Below are 16,563 nucleotides of genomic sequence, written 5' to 3' on the forward strand. Positions count from 1 at the left end.
CATGAAAAATTGTCGATAATTCGAACTGACATAATTTTATAAAGATTATATAGCAATTTATTTGGTCTCGTGATTATATAACAATTTATTTTGTATCGTGAGAGTACACGAACATACGGAGATAGATTTTATGAATATAATGAAGGGCATAATTTTCTTATTGATCATGAAAAATTGTCGACAATTCGAACTGAGATAATTTTATAAAAAAAAAGATTATATAACAATTCATTTGGTCTCAATTCAAAGCATGAATCTGTTACTATAAATTCACTATTTAGCTACTAGTTGTGTGTTCTTTTTTTCTTTCTTTCTTTAAAGATGACTTTACATTATATAACGGGTGAGAAAGTGACAAAATTTTTTCGTAATTAAATTCACCGCGGCCTCGAAGATTGGAGTCTCCCCTAAAAATTTATTATACGATTTTTCTTTTTCTTTCACTATTTTATTGAACGTTTAATAGTACGATTAAACAAAATTCGGAGAATCCTGTGTGCCAAGTTCAATAGAATTGTGAGAAAAACAAATCGTACAGCGAATTTTAAGAAGTTAGTACAAAAAAAAATTTTTTTCAACTTCAAGACAATAATGATAATTTTTTTACAGGCACTTGACTTTACAATTTTCGAAAACAATCATCTTCGAAAAAAAACGAACGCTTCAAAAAAGCCATATGAATATGTGATCTTTCTTTACGAACTTACATTAGTTTAAATTATCGAGAATTTTTCATTAATTACAATCATGCTCTTGCCGTACATTATGTGCTTTATACGAATCATTTTGAAATCTCAGAGAGTTTAAAACAAATTCGAAAATACACCTATAGTAATCACGGAAAAAAAAAAAAACAACACGCTCACAAAAAAGAAAACAACAATTAATAGAAAATGATGGAAATTCCAACTTTTTCTGGACAGACAATTTTCGTTAAAATCGTAACTCTTTTAAATCTCTTGTTCTCAAGATCCATTTACGAAGTTTAATAAAAGGAAACTGCAATAAAAATTGGATAATAACAAATTCTTTCCCAATGAGACGTTTCATCGCAAACTCGCGAACGGTACTTGCCTCGCGCGAGTTTTATTACAATTGCCAACACCTTTGCCGTCGCACAAAACTCGGTCGCATAGGTTAGCAGTACACTGAATTCAGCTGAACTGAAAGCGAATTAAACAGGTCGTTGTGGCTGCTGTGCGTGCACATGCGAAATTTCGGCGAGACGCGCTCTTATTTCCAGCAAGATTTATACTCGTCGCAGCAGAATGAATTTTCAACGAGGAGAGACAAGAAGGATCAAAAAAAAGAAAAAAGAAAAAAAAGAAAAAAAAAGAATGTAGCTCGCGCAATCTATCAGAGGCGAGTATCGCGGAGATTTGGGATAAAAGCACCGGCATACTGATGGCCGAGGCTAATGGTGGAACAGGTTCGGAAAGACCCGGTTAATTTCAGACGGCGCTAGTTCGCTTTATTCGGTGCGTGATTATTCGATGCCCGGCATCGAGTAATTGCAAGGTGTCTCGCCGTGTATCGTCGCTTGAAAAATGATCTCGGGGCAACTGTTATTCTTGCATCTTGAAAAACAAAAAAAAAAAAAAAAAAAAAAAAAGATTCACGGCTGTGTTCAATGCTCCTGATTCTTTTCTTTCCAGTTTTATCTCGTCTCCTGAAACTTTGGACGAAATAATCGGGATGGATCGGCAGGGAGGAATAATTAGGGTTCCTTCTTTTCTCTTTTCTGACAAGAAATTGCTGGTCTCTCTCTCTTTTTCATTTTTGAATTTTTGAAAAGGATAGTTAGATAAATTTTCTTTAAATTTTTCTCATCGAAAAATTGTTCGTATTTTTATTTCCTCTTATGCTGCTTGAATAGATGTTCGAGTGAAATTACCATGTTACACGAATATTATGCAGAAGCGATTTATTTCTTCGAATATTCCCGAACGAAACAGATATTATAATAATTCCATTTTCCAATAGCTCCAACGCGATTGATCGTACTCAAACTCATTTCGTCGAACTTAAACGTCATATTCAAATGCCAATGATATTTAAACAAAACGAAGTGACCACTCGTTTTCCAATTATTCCCTTTCGAATGAAATAAAACGCTTATCACGCATCGTCGAACAATTATAACTGTAAACTCCCCTTCGGGCGAAATACGCGCGCGTGCTCGTTTTACTTCCACGTCGTGGTTTTTGTCCCTCGAATTTCTCACATGTACGAGGAACAGTTTCGAGAACCTGAAGCTCCCCTAATTTCATGCAAACGCTCGCGATGTAAACGATTTTCGCGCGGTCCCGTGCGTTATTTTTGAAGAAAATTTCAGCTAATTAAGTACGCGATGCTTTTACTCGCGATTAACCTCTTCACGCCATCTTCGCCACATGTGTGTATAATTAATTCACGTCCTACGAAAAAGCTACTTCCACTTGTCGAAACCGTTTTCGAAACGTGAACTTAATTTTTCTACGTGTTATTTTTCTTTATTTGCCAAAAATAAAATGAAATGAAATTAAATTTCTCTGTTACAACCAAGAAATGTAATTTCTTTGTATCAATCACTTGAGCTGGCAACTGATTGCGGACCATAACGAGTGACCGAATCGTATACAGTGATTTGTCGCTTTCTTTTATGGAACTCGTCGGTACGATATCACTGGATAGAAATTATTGAGAAGTAATAAATTTATTATTCGTTTTGCCTTATTTAAAATATACTTAAAACTGAGAGAATATTGCAATTTTGGGGCAAAAAGTTCTCGACGTGCGTGGCAACTGATTGCGGACCGTAACGAGTGACCAAACCGTATACAATAATTCGTCGCTTTCTTTCTCAACTCGTCGGTACGATAACACTGGATAGTAATTATTGTGACGTAATAAATTTATTATTTGTTTTGCCTATTTTGTTTTACTTAAAATATACTTAAAACTGAGAGAATATTGCAATTTTAGGACGAAAATATTCTCAACGTTCGTCATTTCAGCGCAAGAGGTTAAAAATTCGTTCCCCTGAAGAGATTAAAATGCGGCCGGAGACACCGGCGAATTTAGAGCGCCCTCTTGACGAATGACGTAATTAGAGACGTCGACACACACGACACACAGGTTCCATTTTCACGTGGAACAGGTTTCACTATCTCGGTGACGTGGAAATTGTTCCAGATATGTACGCACATATATCCGCGAACAGGTTGTTGCTTTCGGAGAGATAATTGGCGCACGCGACTTCGCCGCATTAAGAGGTGAGCAAATACGCGGAGGCCGCGAGATAACGCGAGTAACCGGGACAGGTCGCGAGGAATTTCGTTCCCAGTGTGCCGTCGTTTCGAATCCTTGTGAATCCGACGAATCAACAGTTAGCGAGTGACGCAGAGCGTACAGAACCTGGCCCCCCCATTGAATTATACATTCAATTATCCGGCTATGCAAATGTAACGAGCGTTTAAGTGGACCTACTTGGCGAAAATTACTGCGACCTGTGACACGCAGTGGCAACGCGTGCTGAAACGCACGGAAATATCGGGGACGAAACAGTGTAGAATATATCTCGATATTAGAGAATATATATCGTACAGAGATTCTATTAATAAGAAGTAATTTACATTGATATTTCTGAGTTTGTTGCATCCATAGAAAATAAATACGTGTACTCCTGGCTCAAAATTCTTGGGCCAGGTTTTATTCTCGTAGACAATGATAATAAAATTAGCGCAATTCTTAATATTTCAATATTTGAAAGAAGCAATTTTTAGCATTTCATTATTGACAGACTAATAATACTGACTGGGATTAGTTGTACACAAAGTATTATTCAATTTTTATTCAGTTTTGAAATGAATACGATACTTGGAAGATTTTCGACGTATTTTCACGAGTATCCTGTGCCTCCAATATACAAATTAACGTTCTGGCTTCGTTCCATGGATCATGTGAAATATTCTAATAATCAGATACTAGAGTCAGAGCACGTCTTGGCACAATAATTCTACGGTTAAATAACACTGACATCCTACTGTGATACTTCAATCGCAACGCGAACTTATCAGCGCAACGTTCGTAAAAAAAAAGCCCCCTCCCCGCCAAAAAACAGACATTTCGGACGAACGAAAAACTCGAGGGGCTGGAAGAAGAACGAGCAGCGATACAACGAACCGAACAGTATCCGATCGAAAGGACTACCGAGAGCCGTGTACCACACCGGATATCAAAAGGTGTCCTTTTTATTTCGGCACGCCTGTCACCCTGGTCCCTTTTATCGTCTCCACGTCCAACCGAGCTAACTTTATACTCTCCCTATTTCCACCGAGTTCGAAACTCCGACCTCGATAAGACCCACCCGCTCGGCAGAAGTTGAACAGATACCGCTGGGATTTATTTCGCCTCCCCCTCATCCGCCCATCTGCACGCGTAAGGACGAAAAAATGGACGGGGCGCGGACGCAGATAACATCCTGCTGAGGCCAAGGGTAACACTTGTGACATGAATTTGCTCCAAACCAGTCATACGCCCTATGACCAGGAGCAATCCGACTACTTCTTAACCTCTTGCGTTGAAACGACGTGTTACGCATGTCGAGAACTTTTCGTTTCAAGAATTGCAAACATTTCCTCCGTTTCAAGTACATTTAAATAACCTAACCCAGGCGAAACGAATGATAAGTTTATTACTTCTTAATAATTTCTATCCAATGATATCTTACACACGGCTCGGTCACTCGTTATGGTCCGCGAACCAGTTGCAAGGAGGTAAACTTGCGACAGTGGCTCGTATAAATAACTAACTCGAAAAATAAAGAATCAGTCTTTAGTACCTTGAACTTTATAACTCTTAATAACCTCACTACATAAACTCTTAATAAATTCATTATATAAGCTCTTAATAAATTTACAATATGAACTCTTAATAAACTAACTTAATAAATTCTTTATTTTTTTTTTTTAAGACTCCCACCGTGACTGGAATTTGATCACTTACAAAATTCCAACTAAGCACCCCGTAAATCTCAATCTCGAGTGCGATAAAATCAATCATTTTCATCATATTTTATTATATATATATACTACTTATATACTATATATGTATTACTTCGCGAAAAAGAAAAACGCTATACAAGCTCATAAAGAATTATCTGATATGCAGAGTGAAGCGTTCTAACAAACTAAATTTTACTACCGATGAAAATATCAAGTCGTTCTTAAACCTTTTCCTCGTCGAAAAAGATAAGAACTCCTTTGAACGCGGAATCAAAAAATGATCGAATGTTCAATATATAAAGCTTTTGTTTCTCATGAAAAATTCACTTTTCATTTGCATACAAAAAGTTGGTTACTTTTTGGCCAACCTAGTGTAGTATATAATATATATAGAGAGAAATTAATACACCGTGAATACAATATATATAATATACATAGTAAGATGAAAAATGATCGGCAATATTTAAATTTTATCTGTCACGAAAACTCGCAAATAGTTAACAAAACCGGCAACATTATAACACTCCCGTTCATAAGTCACCGGACACTTGCTTATTTTGATCTAAACAGTTATTAGAACACAGATATACTTTCCCGGATTAATTTTATTATACAATCTCGTTATATGTACTCTATTTACTCTATTTTATAATAATACTCGAAAACAAAACTGATATTTAACGTATATGGTCTGAATAAATGTTTCAAAGTATATCAAAAATATGTAAAAATCGAATCGATGTATTTTGGAATGAATTGGACAGAAGCCTTCAGAAATGTATCCAAAATAAAAAACAAAAAGACTTATAGAAGAAATTAGAAGAAGCGTGGAAAGAAATTCATTCCGAAATATTGTTAAAATTGAACGGAAGTATGCCACGGTTATTTCTGGCCTTTATATTTGCACAAAGATATAAGATACGTTATATACAACTTGGTAAGATTTTTGACATATAAACAGTTTGACATATGTATATGTTAAAAATCTTACCAAATTGTATATAACGTATCTTATATCTTTGTGCAGATATGAAGACCAGAAATAACCACACTTCCGTTCAATTTTAACAATATTTCGGAATGAATTTCTTTCCACGCTTCTTCTAATTTCTTCCATAAGTCTTTTATTTTTATTTTGGACACATTTCTGAAGGCTTCTGTCCAATTCATCCCAAAATACATCGATTCGATTTTTTTAAATATATATACATATTTTTGACATACTTTGGAATATTTATTCAGATCATATACGTTAAATATCAACTTTGTTTCCAAGTATTATTATAAAATAGAGTAAATAGAGTACATATGACAAGATTGTACAATAAAATTAATTCGGAAAAGTATATCTGTGCTCTAGTAACTGTTTAGATCGAAATAAGCAAGTGTCCGGTGACTTATGAACGGGAGTGTACATAAATTCATCGATCGCCTAATCACGAAAAGTCACGGTAACGTAAAACCGGCCTTACAATCAATGCACTATATCTCCTGCGCTCTCACTCGCTTGAAAAATATCCTCCAAGGCACAAAGAAGCGAGACGTAGGACTCCAGAAACCACGTTTCAAAATCCAGACTCGGCCAGGGGTTCGATAATAAATATGCAAAAAGGAGGAGCATCGATGCCGTAAATAAAAACGGCCGGTTTGCGTGCTGCGATCAGCGTGGCGCGACTGAAGAAGAAGAAGAAGAAGAAGACGAACACGAAGAAGAGACCCGAAATAAAAGGATGAGAGCGGAACGGAGAAGAGGGCGTACGAAGGAGAAAAGAAAAGAGAAAAAAAAAGGAACGAAACGAAAGGAACGACCAAGGGGAACGGTGCACGACCAGCGTGTTCTGGTAATCTCTTGATTTAGTTCGACTTAGGGGCAACGATACGCGTCCCACTGGCCACTTTGTCGGCTAGCCTCTCGCGAACGAATGATGAAGATACGGGAAACGACCCGAGCGAATGCGGTATCTCGAGCGCGGAATCATCGAATACAAGCTGACGTCTTTATTTAACACGGCGTCAGGACAAAATGAGTGTGAGAAGAAAAAGAAAAAAAGAATACGATAAGTGAAACAATGACTCTATGAAATGTCAAGAGTTTAGTGTCTGATGTTGATCTTCGAATTCAATTCTTCCCCTCTCGAGTAAAATTCGTTAAATTAATACAATACCCTTCTAAATTGACACGATAGTCTTTTGGTCGCCGAAATTTAACTTCGAAATCTGATTTCAATTGTAAAATTGTCACACGTTCTATCTTGACATTTTATCATCTCATTTTGTTCACTTCTATCCTTCTGCTTCGTACAATCAATTAAAAATCATGACTCGAGTCACTGTTCGATACCAAATTTTGACGAAGAATGCCGCAATCCAAACGTTCAACGCTTGGACATTCGGAAATTTTCGAGCACGTTAATTGCAATTACTATAATATGCTTCGCAAATATTCATACGCGCATATGTTCATTAAAATTATATTTATTCGTGCATTTATATTCTTTAAAAAAACCATATATACAAGATATTCCGAGGGCGATTTCTCATTAAAAACAGAAATAAACGAAAAATAATAATAAATCGAAAACTTAGAATAAAATTTTTCTCGTCTGAGGCTTCGTTTTTTTTTTTTTTTTTTTTTTTTTGGGGAAATCGAGTTTGAAAATTTATCAAGCTTAAGATCAGCTAATCCTACGTGCAAAATTCAAGTTTGAACTTTTTCGTTCGAAATTTCTTTCTTATTTTCACGAAAAGTGTACGTGGCAAAAATTAAATAAAAATGAAATTAAATTAGTCAAAATGTACTTGACAAAAATTAAATAAAAATTAAATTAAATTAGTCAAAATTAAATAAAAATTAAATTAAATTAGTCAAAAATTAAATAAAAGAAAAAAAAATGTACTCCTCGACTTTTCGACTCGTTGTATGTTGCGCATGTATGTTTTAAAGAAACACAAATTGAGAAAATCTGTCCCTGTAAATAAGTGTCAACGATCGAACGATATATGTAGTTTCGAGATATTCTTTCGTTTTCTACTCACTTGTATTCGCTGCCTGTGACGATCCTGTTTCCGCTGCCGCCTCTCCAGCTCCTCTTTCCTCTCGATTAGCGATCTTATCTCGACCGCGGCCACCGGCGCGGAGCCATCGTCAGGTACGTCTGTGCACGAGAGTAATCTCCTCAGGGTGGAGACCGGCTCGTCCTCACCCTCGCTGTAACTCTCCACCAGGAGCTCCGAGTCGCTCTGAAAGCGAATCAAGGATTCCGTTTGAATTCATTATTCGGGACGAGCGCAGGGACGAGAGGAGGGGCACGGAACTAATTTCCTCCGTAAATTACTTTGTTTCGTTCCTTCCGTCTCTCCTTTTGCTCGCAACGCGCGTTTCGTGAAAACGAACGAATTTAAGGAAACGTTCCACCGTGCTTCGGGTAAACCGTCTTGCGTATATTTCTGCCGAGATTGGCGAGAATGGTCATGTTTTTTAATCGTGCCTGGGGAAATCTTTAAAAGAGAATCGAAATTTAAATTTCGACTTTTGCAATGAACACCTTGCTCCTTTAGATACTTTAACATAAACTTTAGCATTGTAAGATTGAGGATTGAGTAAACAGTTCAACTTTGACTTACATAATAATCCAATAATGAATAATAATGAAAAATAAACTCTCGAGATTCGAGTATCCTCTGTCTGTCTTTCCCAATTCAATCACCAGGCATTCTCGGTAACAATATTGCCTATATAACCTACTCCCTTCGTTTTACCAAATTCACCTTCCCTTCAATTTTCCCTAAACGATGCGTTAATCCCCCCCCTCCCCGCCCTTTCATCAAAATTCCATCTGCCCTCGAACGAACGAGGAATGGGCGAATGAATAATTCAAAAAGCGGGAGGAGAACGAGGAATGAAGATCGTTGCCATAAGTTCTTAAACAAAATTCTTTCTCCTCCCGCCAGGCGACAAACTTCCGACGAAAAAGATCCGCGAAACGACATTGCCAGCGCATTTCTTTGCGTCGCGAGAAAATGGAAAGGCAGCGATGAAATTCTCATTGTGAGAGAGACCAAGGGGGAGGACACGACGGTGTTCTTTGAACGATTCTGATGGAATTGTTTCATTTAGATTCACTGCTCTGTTCTCTGCTTAAATGCCTGATTAATGCCTTCGTAGGTCGAAGTCTTTTGAGAAACACAGCACGCGTTAGAGAAACGAAACAGAAAAAAATATTCTATATTCTATATTCGTTATAAGCAATATTGTGCTTATTTATATCCCATTACTTTTCTAGTGTTTTGCTATCCTCTCTATCATTTACCTTACTTCTGGTCCCCGCTCTGCTTTTCCCGCCATTTCTCTCTTGCGCTGTGCTAACCTCACTTAATTTCCTTTTCTTTATCTCCCGTTACACCGCTGGCACTTCTTATTTTCCACCTGAGATAACGCTCCCACTTTTTCTTCGTTTTTTTATTTCTCTTTTCCAAAACCTTCTGATTGTTAAAATTTCCCCCTTTTTCCGAATTATCACTATTTTATGCAACAGACCGCTACATTATTTTATACTACAGACCGACACTTTCTTACCAACTGTTCTCTGCCGCCCTCTCGTGAGGAGTTCCGTACTTATTTATACTGTATATATAAATATAAATATAATATAAATGTTATATATTATTTTATACTTTTTTATATTACATTATATTATTTTATATTTATATTTTATATATAAATATACTGTGTGTGTGTGTATATATATATAAATAATTAACTAAAAGACTAAGAAAAAATGGTCCATCAATAATATTATGTAATATATGGTAATATTAAAGATGAACGTGCAACTTGATAAAGCATTTTATTTTGTTATCTTTCGTGGTTCTTTTCATCAAAAACATCCATAATTATATAATTGTAACTTGTGATAATAATATTCCAATAAATTATTATTAAAACAAATTGATTCCAACTGGAATCTTGATACCAATATGCATCATTACACTGCAGACTTTTACGCTCTCACAGGAAATTTGAATCATAATGTGTACAAATGTATAAAATATCTAATATATAGTATATATAGTATATATAAATATCTAATCTAGTATAAATACAGTATACTAAAGTATACTTATTATAACACTTGGTAGGTGTTGTAACAAATATAGTATATATAAATATCTAATTTAGTATAAATATAGTATACTAAAGTATACTTATTATAACACTTGGTAGGTGTTGTAAGAAATCTCTGAATTCTACACATACTTCTTAAACAATATATCACAATTGTGTACATTTGTACAAACGTCTGCAGTGTGTTTCTAACCATTGAATCATCTACAAACGTCTGAAACATCTGCACGAAGCTCATGCTCGATTCGTAATTGAACAGAGTTCCTATTACTATATGGCGAGTTATTGATCTTTTTCCCGAGTTCGTTGATAGCTTACCTGTTCTGGCGGTGAACTCGGCGTACTCGTGCTCGATGCCTCTACCACGGAGACGTACTCGCTGACGCCAGTTTCGCTCTTCTGCAACTTCAATACCGGCGTTTCGAGGCCGCACAGGAACGACTGGCCGAAGAACAGAATCTTGTTTATCCTGAGGCAGACTTGAGCAACTTCCTGGAACAACGATACGAGTCAGGGATTACCGAAAAGAAAAACGCGCATTTTGTTTTGAAATTTCAGTCGTCAGTCGACGACCAAGACCGATCTCAAAGTTCTCGAAGACTAGGAGAAACATGTTTCGACGAACAACACGAGTAAACTTTGAGATATCGTAAAGGGCGTGTTATTTAATCTTTGTAAAGTACCATTTTAATTTTTGGTTCTCGATATTTCAATTTTCTTGCTTTTACTTCCATTAACTATTAAAAAATAGGGATATTCTTGTCAATATTAATACTAATTTCTATCTCGGACAGAATTGTAATTGCACGAATCTATTTGTTTCAAATTATCATTTAAATTGTAATGACTTGTACGTAGAATATTTTGATACGGTTGCATTTTAATATTTTTGTTAACCAAAGTCAAGTACATATGCGACGCCCGCCGTAAAAATGTTACAAATCAGACAGATATATATAATTACATGTTTCGTCATCATTCAATTATTAAACAAAACTTTGAAGTGTTAAAATAAAGAAAGAAATGAAAAATACGATCTTGAGCCTTCTAAAGTAGAAAGATGTGAAATTGGAAAATTCCAAAGATTAATATTTCACGAAATATTAAAAAAGTTTATATGAAACTTTTTCCCAAAATTGACACAAATTATATATAAATTGTCACATATCTACAGTAATGTCTTATAAATATAATATTAATCCATTAATAAATTGTCACATATCTGCAGTAATGTCTTATAAATATAATCTATATAAATATTATATACATTACTATACAAATTTACAATGGCTTACCATATCTTCGTTTTTCTCGGCGTAACAAGGATCTTGAGGATTTGACATCAGCGGCGTGAATCCAGCTAAAGTCATATCTTCCGGCAGTTTGACCAATTCAAGCTCTGAAACGAACAGTTAAACATTCCATGATAGTAGATATTTTCATAAATTTACGACTGACGATCGCCCATAAATCTGCCGTACAAAGAGAGAGATCAGTCACACAGCAATCGTGTAGCGGCTTTACAAACTTGCGAAAGTCGTTGGAAATATGCAAAGTTCACCAGTGAAGTACTGCTTTTCGACTTTACGTTGACGCACAGACGGTATATTAATTAAACGCTTCTTGCATTTTGAAGTTCATAAAAACGGTGACACATTCAGAAAATTGAATTATGATTTTCACGTTGAATAATATTTTCACGTTGATAATACTTAGATAGAATCTTGGAGAATTTTGAGATCAATCAATCATCAACAGCGTAATCAAGAAAGTCTCAAGAACAAACGAATCTATCGTTTATCAAAGAAATCAAGATTATCTTTAACCATACTATATTTATTTTGAAACATTCGTTCGTCTCTCATTCGTTTGTCTCTCCCGCGGCGCAAAATCAAAAAATCGGGTAAATTTCTAACAATAAGTTTAGCGGCTCTTTTCAATTTTGGCTTATAATCTTTTTGATAAAATTATAATTTTTTGTAATATGATAACATTTTTTTTTTTTTAGGTAACAAGAATTATACAACTTCTTCAATCCCTGCCCTCAGTTTGAGTTTGATTGGTTTAGTGACAAGGCGAACCTCTTATTAAAGATAGCCAAAATTGAGAAAATGCGCTAAACTAGAAATTCGCCAAAAATCACCTCAAATCCTATAGTCCTAATTTCGAAATTAGGATCTTCAATTACAAAATCACAAAAAAGAAGCTACGCCCACTTCAAAGGAAGAAAAAAAGCCAACAAAAGACAAACAAACCTATTCTTACTCTACAAAACACAAAGAAAAATCATCTCGATCGCCGATCTTCTTCGAAACGTTGCGAACAATATCTTATTCTGAGATTAACTCACTGCCAATGATATCACGTGTCATTAAAAAACGTGTCTCGACTAGTGATCGACGCTGTTCCACCGAAAAATGGTTTCACTACAGCAAGAAATCGCGCACACCGATCGTCACGATCGCCATCTGAGAAAGCAGATTCACAGAGAAAGCTTGCCCGGTACCGTTGCGTGACAATCTAGTAAACGTCGTAAACGTCATAATAAATACATACGTAGTTACAACAGTGGCTGGATCGCAGCGACAGATAATGACGATCGGCAGCCTGTTATCATGCAAATATCGAGCGGCTGCGTCGGCGATAAATATTGGCCGACAACTACCGGGGAGTGGCAGGGCGTTCCGGGATTTGGTCGCCGGATGAACGGAGCTTGAGGGGTCGGGACAGTTTGAAATTTTCAAAAAATATTTTTTTTTTTTTGTCTTAAATAATAGTTTGAAGTCTTAGAAATAAGATACAAAAGGTAGCCTTTAAAACGACTTATTTTGGGGTGTAATAATAAATCCGCGGATACAGAATAATTGAATTTGTCTGTCACTGTTTACAACCGAGCGACGAATTTATTGTATACGGGTCACTCGTTATGGTCCGCGAACCAGTTGCCAGCGCAAGTGGTAAGGATATTCAACCTGTCGGGATGACACGGTGTACAGATCGATCCGTTCCTTACATTGTGTGTATAGTTGCGTGTACTTCGCGTCATCGATCGCCGATAATGGAACGATTTAACGACGGGAGAACAACCGTGTCTGCCCACGGGGAGAGTGAGTTTTGTTTCCAACAGGCACACGCGCAGAATGGCTATTACAGATAAACTCTACATCTTCGATTTGATGGAGAAATATGTAAAAAAAAAAACCTTTAATCGTAAAATTAACCTTGACACTGAATTTCACCTAATGTAATTTATACATAAACCTAAGCGTCCTGTTTTAATTTCATTCAACGACTTAAATACCAATCACTAGGCCGTAGAATTTTATTCGAATTCGTACTTTCGTGAATATAATTTGAAAAATAGAATCTGAAGTAGAAATTCTGTTACTTGTACAATTTTGCAAGTTTTCAAATCTCCTAAAAGTCCATAGTCTACCGCAAAATCACGCAAATATCGATCGCAAGACAGAACTAATCAGCTGATTAAACTTTGGCTCGGTCATTCTTTCCTCGGATCTCTCTTCTCATTGGATCGCAAAGCGAACGTCCGGGAATGATCCATAAATAAGAATAAATAAATAATTTATCACGGATGACGGAACGATGCCGCCCGAGGGCGCACGGAATCGTTTTACACGGCCGAGGCCGCGTTTATCGCGAATATTACACGAAGTTCATGGTCAGCGTGGCCGGGAACTCGCGCGGAACGCGAGGAGGATCGAGTTAGGAGGATCAGCGTGGCAGCAGCCTTTTGCAATCGATCATCCGCGCGCACTGTTGCGAGGTGGTGGTAGAGAGATTAAAGGCGTCCCGGGGCCTGGTGGCGAGGAAATATAGGAACCTAATCGCGCACGCGAAATGGAGAGCGTGCTCGCCTTGTTAAATGCGAATTCCGAATCGGTGTCGTGGCACTCGCGATCACGCGAAACCTCTATCGCTCGTTCTGCTAACGAAGTCTACGGACAGTGCTGCAGAACCAGAGTGTAAATGCTGAAGTTTTCGACTACTGTGCATCACGAAACATCTCGAAACACACACTAGCAAATAAGAGCGTAACTGTGCCAATGACAGCGAGAGATTTTGTCGATAATTTGAACTGATATCACTTTGTAAAGAAAAAAGATCGTGTAACGATCTGTAAAAATAAAAATGTTATTAATGTTATATATTATGATAAATATATTTGTTTATAAATATATCTTCACAAATAATAATCTTCTCTTGTGAAGTTTAAATGATCGACAATTTTTAATTGTCATTGGTTATCAGTTATGCTCCTCACTCTAACGATGTAAAATTTTTCCTTGCAATTCTACAGTTGCAAGTACACGTACAACAGTTTAGTTTTCCAACTGAAACAATTTTAATTCCCCCCTTTTTTATCGACCAAACGAATTCAAAACAATTCGAACGCAATAAAACTCGAGAAACTCGTGTAAAACCTATATAAAAAACTATCCCTGCTCTTTAACCACTTGCGCTGGCAACTGACTGCGGACCATAACGAGTGACCAAAACCGTATACAATAATTCACCCCTTTCCTTTTGAACTCGTCGGTACGACATCACTGGATAGAAACTATTGAAAAGTAATAAATTCATTATTTTGTTTTGCCTGGGTCATACTTAAAATGTAATTGAAATTTTCAGACAAATAAATTCTCGACGTGCGTGGCACGTCATTCCAGCGCAAGAGATTGAAGAGAACTCAACCATGAAGCAACAACACGACGCTCTTCGCTCTTTTCCTCTGGACGTCTCTGCTTGGGACTCCTCCGGAGGCGGTCGAAGACCAGCACGAAAAAGAGAAATGAAAGATTTAAAAAAAAAAAGAGAGAGAAATCATGGAACAGGGAGGGGAAAAAAGAAGAAGAAAAGAAACATCTTCGACGAACCTCACAATAACATTTTTTCCTCGGGTCCAATGGGCAGGTTGGCAACGCGTTGGCCCGCCCCAACGCGCAGCATCTGCCAGAGCATCCTTCCTCCCCACTTGTACCCTTTGTCCAATTTATCCATTGTGCCTCGGGAGTGTAACGCGGTCGGGATAAACCGAACGCAGAAAGAACGGAGAAAGAACGGGGGGAAGAAGAACGTAGGTGATCGAGATGGTCGAGAGTGGACACGGACGAAGGATGGAAAGAAGGAAGAAAAAGAGAGGCGTACGTCTTGCAGCGAACGCAAGAAAGCCGTCCTGAGCCAACAAATTGGCATTACGGCACACGTTACTCGGGTGTACCGTTACTGTCTCAGTTCCTTTTTCGAATCGTATCGCCGCGTCGGTGCTCTGCGTTCTCGCGTGCGCGCACGATCCAACAGAACCGGACGTTCGTTCGTTCGTTCGTTCGTTCTTGGGGTTCCACCGGCTTGGCCTTTCGATGTTCCGCGATTTTTTTCCTCCCTCCCTCTGCCCTTTTGCTTTTGTTTCGCAGCGAAAATGGATTTGTCGCCGCTCTCGCGTGTGCGCGCGGCCAACGAGAGGATCGAAGCTTTCCTTTCGATCAACTGGAAGATAACTGACAGAGAAAGCTTAATCCTGTTTTATTTTATTTTATTTTATTTTATTATTATATAATTTTATTTTATTTTATTTTATTTTATTTTATTTTATTTTATTTTATTTTATTTTATTTTATTTTATTTTATTTTATTTTANATTTTATTTTATTTTATTATTGCATTCTTGTTGCATTTATTTTTGGAAGAACATGCAAACAAATGGAAAACGCGATCTTTACAATTATTACGTATAGCGAATAAAACTTATTCACAGTTGTTATATAATTACTATAATTACTACAATTATTAAATGATAAATGAATAAAATTTATTTCCTAGTTACAGTAAAAAGAATACATTTTCTACGCTTCAGAGCATATAATAAATATCGCGTTTCAATTGTACGTGTGACTCGACATCAGTATTTATCACAGAAACTTTTATGTCGAGTCACACTTATGTTGAGTCACATTTTTAAATTGCCAAAAAGAGAAAAAGAAAAGGTAATTGAAAAATAATTCAATGTATATGCTTTGGAGCGTAGAAAATGTATTATCATTATAATTAAGAAACAAGTTTAAATAAAATGTTTAAAGTTTCACAAGTTTACGCGTGCAACTTCACCGCGACTGTACAATATTTAATTAATAGTTGAAATTACGCAACGAGTATAATTATATCCTCTACTTAAAGGCACGAACGCTTTGTCAAAAATCCAAACCAAACATCACAATTCTATTCGAAGCACGTAGCCATGCGCTGTTTAACATAATGCAATCGAATCGCCGTATCGAGCCATAAACTTCCCGTGTAACTGGGCTCGAGTTGGTCAACTTGTTGAAAATAGAAAATCCATGACGGGATAACAGAACAGATTGTCGTTCGTACGTTCTGCGAAACTTTTTCTTCGTCCTTCTTTTTCTTTTTCTTTTTTTTTTTTTTTTTTTTTTTTTT

The 16,563-nt window shown here is 36.7% G+C and overlaps 1 protein-coding gene across 5 annotated transcripts in view; it reads right to left on the reverse strand.

Moving 5' to 3' along the window:
- LOC122538211 (telomerase-binding protein EST1A-like) overlaps nucleotides 1–16,563 on the reverse strand; it is a 161,742-nt gene that overhangs the window by 32,699 nt on the left and 112,480 nt on the right. For all 5 annotated transcript variants that reach the window (XR_006308806.1, XR_006308807.1, XM_043672091.1 and 2 more), the window contains 3 exons: nucleotides 11,406–11,509; nucleotides 10,429–10,602; nucleotides 8,022–8,225 (listed from right to left, as the gene is read on the reverse strand). Coding sequence is in view for 3 of the 5 variants with exons in the window: in XM_043672091.1 (XP_043528026.1) it covers nucleotides 8,022–8,225; nucleotides 10,429–10,602; nucleotides 11,406–11,509 (482 nt within the window). In the remaining 2 variants the exon portion in view is untranslated. The remainder of the gene's footprint in view (nucleotides 1–8,021; nucleotides 8,226–10,428; nucleotides 10,603–11,405; nucleotides 11,510–16,563) is intronic.

The sequence above is a fragment of the Frieseomelitta varia genome, unplaced genomic scaffold (genome assembly GCF_011392965.1).
Source record: "Frieseomelitta varia isolate USP_RPSP 00005682 unplaced genomic scaffold, Fvar_1.2 scaffold_976, whole genome shotgun sequence".
In the NCBI taxonomy this organism is placed as follows: domain Eukaryota; kingdom Metazoa; phylum Arthropoda; class Insecta; order Hymenoptera; family Apidae; genus Frieseomelitta; species Frieseomelitta varia.